This window comes from Cynara cardunculus, assembly GCF_001531365.2.
Source record: "Cynara cardunculus var. scolymus isolate 2C chromosome LG 12, CcrdV1, whole genome shotgun sequence".
Lineage (NCBI taxonomy): Eukaryota > Viridiplantae > Streptophyta > Magnoliopsida > Asterales > Asteraceae > Cynara > Cynara cardunculus.
Genome location: NC_037539.1, coordinates 7,648,527 through 7,657,129, shown reverse-complemented (window position 1 = coordinate 7,657,129; position 8,603 = coordinate 7,648,527). Strand labels below are relative to the sequence as shown.

Sequence of the window (8,603 nt, the reverse complement as noted above, 5' to 3'; positions counted from 1 at the left end):
TATATATATATATATATGTTTTAGAAAAAATATCGTTATTTGTAACTTTTTATATTGATGTTTGACTGTTTGTTTTTACAAAAGAGATTCCAAACTTTGTGTATTTACCACAAGAGGAAATAAAGATTTTTACATCATCTTCAATTCGAAAAACTAGCAAACATGGTGACTTTCAAAGAAGATTGTTGATTACAAGGTAAAATTAAAGTAAAAGGCTGTTTACCTAAATGTTTACCCAATAAACACTTACCAGTAGCCAGTAGGAGTTAACATTATAATTTATTTTATTGGATAAAATTGTAGTATATCAAAACGGTATCCTATGCAACAATTACCTGGTAAGCGTTTGCCCAGATAAAAGACGTCATTCTCACTTACCGGGTAAGACTCTCCATTCTTATCATCGCTCTTACTAGGTAAGATTTTTAGTCATTGTCATGTTCATACCTTGAAAAAAATTACCCGATAAGCGTTTAGTAAATGACCTCTAAATTTAAGATACTATAATAAATCATTTAACTTAACAAACAAATTTCATATCCATATGAGAAGTGAGAATTTGTTTGTTAAGTTAAAATGTGAATAGTTGTTTTTTCCCTTACCCCATTTTTTTATAACAAGTAAATAGTTGTCTTTTAAAATGTGTCAGAAGTTGTTATGCATATTGTTTTTAGGGTTCGGTTTTTGTGAGACTCATGGGATCATGTTTTTACATTTGAAACTTCACAGCAAAACATTATAAAGATAAAAAAAATTATTTGATCGGTTTAATCTTGTTTGCAATCTTTCAGATGTTGATTTTTAAATTTTAACTTCGATAATTAATGCAACAACAATTTATGGGGTTTTCTTTATTCTTTTGGCTTTGCACGGAAATCGTGATGTTTACGGACTCGTATCAATTTGATTTTCAATTTTGCCTCTTATCAATTTTTCAATATGATTTGGTATTTTCATTTGGTGATGTTGATTATTTTCTGCCTAAGCAGTTGTCAGTGTGGTTTTTAGGGATTTCTAAGTTAATTTCTTGACCTAGGGAATTTTCCAATATCGTTGGTTTCAAGAGTTTTATTTGTGCTGGATCAGTTAAATTTTAGTTGATTATATGAATCTAACTGCTTCTCAACCTAGAGTTTTTTTTCCTAGTATTGTTGGTTTCAACTGAGCAAAATTTTGATGGTTTAAAAAATAGACATCATCACATTTAATATGATTGTACAAGTATAAGTATATGATTAGTACATGTTGCCTTTGGCATGTAGCACAATTGACAAATGAGTGGGGTGATTTTGTCTAGATACAAGACAGTTCATGGGTTCAATCTCAGACCCACTGCTAGCCTTAATCGTTAAGTAAGTCAAAAAAATTCCCTGTTATATTAATGTTCTTGAAGACAAGTTCTATTTAAAATTGATTGGAATTGTCTTTAATCAACTTTTTATCCAAATATGATTAATTCATGTTTTATAACATATTTATACTATATTATAAAGCATTTGACAAAAACTCTTAAAAACTATTTTTTATGCGTAAAATATTGTTTAATAATGCATATTACTTAAAACTCAAGATTACAAGTAGATTATGCGTAAGTACAACTTATTAAAGCTCCATATCTAAATTCGTATAACTAACTGCAGATAAACATAACCAAATACATGATAAACATCTCATTTTAAATATTAAAAAATCTAAAATATAATTAGGATAATTATTGAGTTCTAACAGAATACTTAATTATTATCTTTATAAAATGTTATATTATTAAATCAAAAATAAATTATTTCGTTATTAAACTTAAATTAAGTTATAATAAAAAAATTAAAGAAATTACATACAAAATAAGAACTTTTAAATAGTTGATTTGATATTAACATTGATATATTTTTTTTTCAAATTTAAATTTTTATTCAAAAATAAAATCATCATTGTGTTCTTAAAAACACATAAAATCGTATTATAACATCAACAGAGACAAATGATAAAACAAAACATTAAAATCGATAAACAATATGCAAATTACATGGGACTAATGGCTTTTATTAATTGGGCTGGGCCATAGACATTAAGCCCAGGATTTCAGAAATTTTATTTTTCGGAGCCCTAAGATTTTGCGATTTCTCTCCCCCCCTCTCTCTCTCTCTCACACACACACACGCACACACACGCACGGCTTTCTGACTATACCGGAAATGGAGTATGTGAACCCTGAAGGACTTCGTTTAGATGGACGGCGTCCCATGGAGGTGCTGAGTTGTATCAATTCTGTAATTTTCATTTGATTGTGTGATGTTTTTTTTTCTGATTTCATTCATTCTTTGAATATATTCTTTTGTTTGGTTTTGATTTCAGATGAGACAGCTTCGAGCAGAAATCGGTGCTGTTTCCGGAGCCGATGGGTAAGGTTTTTGTATTTAATAGTACTACATGTTCAAACACTCAAGAGTAAAGTCATTTGTGAAAATTCGAATTGGTTAAGTTAGTCTGAAATTTCTCGATTATAATGATGGTAGGTCGGCAATGTTTGAGATGGGTAACACCAAAGTCATTGCTGCAGTTTATGGTCCTCGAGAGGTACATTTATTCATTACCTTTTTCTGTTTATATTTCTTTCCTTACCGAAGCTGGTGTTTTTTTGAGCGACATTGTGATTTTCAATTCGATAATATGGGTTTAATACTATAGAAGTGTCAGGAGTGGCTTGCCTTTTTTAACATAGCTCAATTGGATAGACCAAACCACAAAAAGGTAGGGGCTGGGGTAGCATGTAGGCATACTTTGCTTCTGCCGACAGGATGGAGAGGCTGTTTCGTGAGAACACCCGTCTTGCAAAGCAAAAACAAAAATACAAGGAGATAGGTGAGGAAAGTAGCATAAATTAGTATTAGAGGAGTGTGTGCAAACATGCAACATGTATAGTGAAAAAAAAGGAAGCATCAGCATGAGTTATAACAAATAGGGAATCCAAAAGCGCAGAACCGACAGCTCCAAAGCAGGAAGGAAAACCAAGAAAGAGATACGGGAAAGGCTGGAAAAACTAAAATTGACTTAACTACGATATGAGAGGTAGGAAAAAAGTAACACAACTCTCTATAAACCATAAGGCTATAGTAATCTAAGGGCCACCTCTCCACCCCCGAGCCAACCCTCTACCTTCTTCAAACTCTCTTCCCATCCATGTTAGCTACATGTCCCCTTCATAGCCCACTACTCCATAGTTGTTAAAAGCATGCATGAGGTGCGCCTAGGGTCTAAGGTTGATAAGGCTGAAGGTCTTGGGCTTTTTTAAAGTTGAAGCTAGGCGAATTCACGGGGCTCACTAAGGCGGTGTGTCTTGGCTGAGGCGCTTTGTGGTCCTAGGCATGCCTCATGAAGAGTTGTTACATACTTAGTCAAACTCTAGTACTAAATAAGTTTTTCTCATTTTCTCATCTCCTAGACTTCATTAAACAAGAATTATTAAATAGATGACATAAGTGAAACCCCAATATTAAAAATCTAGTCCTTAGAACTTCAAGCCATCTTCTCTATAAAGACCCAGACCTTAAAACTTCTCCATCATGGCTCCGCTTTAAACCCTTCTCCCTTCTGCCCCTATCAAAGTACTATTGGTTGCTGCATTGGAGGCTTGTATTTGCTGCATATTTGAGTTGTGTATAACTGTGTGTGTATTATTTATAAGACGCCTTGCATTCCTGAAGTGCGCGCCTCACTCCCGCGCCTAGCGCCTAGGCCCCAGGATCCCTTTGCGCCTAAGTGCGCCTTGAGCCTTTAACAACCTTGTGCTACCCTAATTTTATGTCTCCAAGCGCTTCTATCAGAAGTCATATTCTTATAGATATTTTAGGTTGCTATGTCCCTCCTCAGTTGTTCTTCTCCTGTTCCCCTTGGCCCCTCCTGTCCTCTTCACCCCCTCGACCATAATACTTTCTATCCTTCTCATTGATGCTGTCAACTGTCCCCATGTACGTGTCTGGACCACCTAAATATCTATAAAGTAGCTGGCTTGATTTCAAGGACACTGCAATTCATGGTCAAAATTCAGCATTTGCTCCAAAGAAAGTGTCATGGTTAAATGATGTATGCAAGTTACCAATGTGGGATTAGGTTTATAGAATCTATCCTTTGGTTGAGTTAAATTGTTATCAATGAATTGCCACTTAAGAGGGTAAGTTTAAATGGAACTTGTTTTTCTTCTTACCAGTGCATTTTCTGTGTGACTAGATTTATAGCATCTATTCTATGGTTTTGAATTGAAACTGTTGTTAATGTAATGCCAGTTAAGGGGGTTCAAGATAGGGTGAGGTAGTCAAAGGAGCCTCCATAAAACCTCATCAGACAGGTGGCAGAAGCTGATAGAAGGGGGTGATGAGCTAGACTTGAAATACAACTACTTAAACATGGGCATGCAAGGCCTTATGCTGATTTAGTTTAGAGAATTAGCCCAGGATTCATGCATGCATATTATTCGTATTTCACTTCTTGATTGTAATCAGATCATTATATTGGATACAAGCTTTATTTGGTCTCAAATGTTATCTTTTTCCAGGTCCAACATAGGAGCCAGATGGTTAATGATAAGGCACTGGTACAGAGCTGTCATCACTTGTTCTACTGACTACTATATATTTGTGTTCTTTCTTCAGTGGATCCCCTAATATTGTCTTAGAACACTTTTGGCAGATAAGGTGCGAGTACACAATGGCTAATTTCAGTACAGGAGACCGCACAAGAAAACCAAAGGGGGACAGGTTTGTCTCTTTGTTTTGCTGTCTCTTCCACTTCCTTGAGAGCTATCCCACTACACTGTTCCACAAGAATAGCCACATTTTGTTGGGATGTTCCATATTAGTTGAGGCACTTCTTTTGGAACTTTTGAAGTTAGTTACGTGTCCCACCTACTAAGGTGTTTGTAGTTGATTTTAGGCGATAATATTTGCTTAAATAAAGGCGCAGAAGTTGAATGCTAGGGTACTTTTCACATTTGGTTACTGTTCAACTAGTATTATGAAGTTGTATATCAAACTATGATTTATTGACTGCAGACATGTATACAGGTTTGAATAATTTAACCATTTTTTGTTTCCAGTATGTCATTCATGAATAACATCCCATCTAATGATATACAGGAGATCCACAGAGATTTCTTTGGTTATTCGCCAAACAATGGAAGCATGCATACTAACACACCTAATGCCTCGTTCCCAGGTTCTCTCTCAGCCTAGCTGGATCTATACTTGACCTTTATATTCTTCACTTATGTAACACCCTTCTTTTCACTGGCAGATAGACATTTTCGTCCAGGTTCTCCAAGCAGATGGAGGTAAGAGAAAAATACTGATCAGTCATAGCAAACATCTGATTTGTTACGCATCTCAATTACTTTTTACATTCTTTTCAGGAACAAGGTCTGCTTGCATAAATGCTGCTACATTAGCCCTTGCAGATGCTGGGATTCCAATGCGTGATCTTGTTACTTCATGTAGCTCTGGATATCTAAACAGCACTCCCCTGCTTGGTAAGTGCAAATCCTGAAACTAAGATCTTATGTGTCATTCTTTCCATGGCAATTGTCAGGATGCCTGATAACTCAGAGTTTATATCGGTTTAGCTGATGGTTATGGTTAAGAAACTTTGAATAAACAGATCTAAATTACGTTGAAGATAGTGCTGGCGGCCCTGATGTTACTGTAGGAATTCTACCCAAGTTAGACAAAGTGACTCTTCTTCAGGTTATGCTTATTTTGAGTTGGTGGTTCATACTTTTTTTAAAGTATCTATAATATATAAGGCAAATACTCAGGCGTCTGCCTCACCTCTGGTGAGGTTTGAACCCTTGACCTCATGGAGGTTGGGCTCTACCGGCAACCCAGATAAAGCTAGGCAAATGGCCCTTTTTTTGGTTGTTCATACTTGTCATAAACATATTGCAAAAATTAACAAATTTGGCATCCCATCCATGTTTTGAGTTTCTTTTACCCTAGATTTTTTTGTATAAGAGAACACTATAATTATTTTTTTTTGCCAGATGGATGCCAAGTTGCCAATGGATATCTTTGAAAATGTCATGCAGCTGGCAACGGAGGGCTGCAAAGCTGTGGCAAATTACATCCGAGAAGTAAGAAACTTAATTCTTGTACTTTTCCAGGCCATCAGTTTTTACAGATTCTTATTCTTGCTCCTTTCTATTTCCATCCCACTTCCATTATATCAATGATGTTTAATAATAATTTGCAGGTGTTGATACAAAACACAAAACAACTAGAACATCGCCGTGGTGTATAGCTTGAATGTAGATGCAGTTCCAAATTTTGTGAGCTGATCAATTATCCATTATCTTTCTCTTTTCGGGTAATCATAAAAGATAAAGAAAATTTAAGCATGCCCTAAGCCATCATTAATCTAAATCAACCAGGAACAAAGCCCCAAGGGTGTTCCATACTGTCTTGGGAATAGAAGAATACAATATTTGCTGTACATAGAAACAAGATGAAATTAATAAGCATTTTCAATTAATAACCTTCGGGGTGCATTTGGTACATAGAACACGACAAAACAAAACTTGTCCTATGTTCCACCTATGTCAAATAAGCTTTCTCAGTCGATGCATTTTTTGTGCCCCAAAAATAGGTGGAACAAAAATAGGGACATGAGACAATTAGTACTCCAAGCTACCAACAAATGAACTATACCATTTGATCCCTAATATCAGCCAAATTTTATCGACCTCTTTCTTCTTTCTATAATACAACTGATCGGTATGGGCAGTCTGTATTGGTATCAAAGCTATTCCCATGTTCCAATCTTTCCATTTCTTTACCCAAGAATTACTAAACTAACCATGTCAAATGAAAAGTCTGCATAATTCTTTCGCCTGCCTACTTTATCCTCGCCCATCAGTCCTATGCCGTCCTGTCTGCATACCAAATGCATCCACGTGGTACTGTCTACGTACATACTCCTGGTGGAGACTTAGGATTTGAACCGGAATAGAACTTGTAGCAACCAATAAATGTTTTCAGAAGTTGAATATGGGCTCCCAAAGCAACAAGAAGTAATGGTTATTCTTGTTACTCTTTGTTTTTGCAGGATTTGAGAAAGTTGCTATTGTATGGTTCTTGCTAATGGAGAATCAAGTTTGTGGAGAAAGATGTAGAAGAAGAGACGTGATCAATCATCTGCCGAGCTACTTGTTGTTTGGTTTAAACTTTAGGCGCTTTCGGGCAGTGACAGTGGGTGTATAAGATGCCTGATTATTGGGTAGGTTTAGTTTGGTTAACCTAAATGACATTGTATTTCTTGCAACTTACATTTGAACTTCATATATATCTTAATAGCAGCAAGGTTTCTGAGTCATTTGAATCTGTTACTGTTAAGAGGGAGTTGCATTTGGGTTCTGTTACAAGTTTATTTTTCTTAAGGTAACTGGTTAAATCATAATAAAAAGATTAAAAAAAGGACCGAGTCATCAACCTATCGAGTTTTACACAGGGAAGAACCTTGAGGGGTCGTTTGGTTCGTGGAATTTGATGAAATTGGAATAACATGTTTCTTGACCTGCTTGGTTTGTGGATTGATGGATTGGATTCTGTCAAACTTAGTAGAATTTTCATAGTTCGATTTGTCTTAGAATTTCATGGTTCAATTTTTGTCTTAGAATTTCATAGTTTGATTTCAAAAAGACAAAAATGACATCTAAGGGGGTGTTTGGGATTGCTTATAAAAACAACTTATTGATTTATTCCGGTTTGCCACTCATAATAAGCACTTTTGAGTGTTTAGATAAACAACTTATACCCGTGCTAAACCGGTAATAAGAAGTTTTTGAAGTAGTTAAAGGCTTATGACTAATAATAAGTTGATAAGTGTTTTTATAGAAAAGACGAGAATGGAACAGGGACCTCAATCCCCAATCTCTGTCCTCGTTTCCAACCGTCACAGGGGGAATACGGTGATTTACTTTTTCAATTCAAATTTGCAGAAAAGTTAGGTATTATTAAATGTCAACTGTAGTTTACCAATTCAAATTAAAAAAACCGAATCAAGGTTACCAATAATCAAAACCATTAAATCAAAAATACCAAAACAAAATTATAATCAAAATAATGTGATTCAACATGGTATATCAATAATGATTTGGCAAAATGAAAATAGAAAAAGAAAGATTAAAATACTTTTTTCCAAATTTAAAAGATACTAAATCTAATTTTTTATAAATAATATATTTAATAATAAATATATAATATATTAAATATACAGGGACGGGGCGAGTTGGAGATCACGTTGCCGGGCTCCGTCTTCGACTTCGTCCCCGGTTTTTAACTTTTGGGGGTCCCTTTCCCCGGTCCCTGGTTTTGCAGGGAATCACCGACCCAGGTCGAGATGAGTATACCGGGTTTTCCAATGGGACAAATCTCATTCCCACACTTAAATGCAATTCTAAAGTTATATTATGCAACCCAGACAGATAAATAATTTCTTTGACAAATTCTATTTCATCTCATGTCAACCAAATTCATTATCAAACCTGATTCAGTTCCATTCTAAATCCTTTAACACGTTCCATTAATTCTAAAGAACATTTTGCTAACCAAACACCGAAC

At 35.3% G+C, this 8,603-nt stretch overlaps 1 protein-coding gene across 2 annotated transcripts; it reads left to right on the top strand.

Moving 5' to 3' along the window:
• Positions 1–2,151: 2,151 nt before the first annotated feature.
• LOC112523489 (exosome complex component RRP41 homolog) lies at positions 2,152–7,356 on the top strand. 2 transcript variants are annotated; one of them, XM_025133111.1, is made up of 12 exons: positions 2,152–2,246; positions 2,353–2,399; positions 2,514–2,574; positions 4,550–4,588; positions 4,684–4,751; positions 5,130–5,208; positions 5,287–5,323; positions 5,402–5,518; positions 5,647–5,732; positions 6,074–6,118; positions 6,238–6,351; positions 7,090–7,356. In XM_025133111.1, exons 1-11 carry the CDS (start codon positions 2,193–2,195, stop codon positions 6,283–6,285), a joined length of 681 nt encoding a protein of 226 aa, XP_024988879.1. In that variant the 5' UTR covers positions 2,152–2,192; the 3' UTR covers positions 6,286–6,351; positions 7,090–7,356. The 2 variants fall into 2 exon arrangements, with proteins under 2 accessions (XP_024988879.1, XP_024988878.1); XM_025133110.1 differs by having other exon boundaries at positions 6,029–6,118.
• Positions 7,357–8,603: the final 1,247 nt, after the last annotated feature.

Coding starts and splice junctions, on each gene's coding strand:
- LOC112523489 (XM_025133110.1), top strand. CDS start 2,193: ATGGAGTATGTGAACCCTGAAGGACTTCGTTTAGATGGACGGCGTCCC. Junction 2,400..2,513: donor GCTGTTTCCGGAGCCGATGG/GTAAGGTTTTTG, acceptor TAATGATGGTAG/GTCGGCAATGTTTGAGATGG. Junction 5,209..5,286: donor ACCTAATGCCTCGTTCCCAG/GTTCTCTCTCAG, acceptor TTTCACTGGCAG/ATAGACATTTTCGTCCAGGT.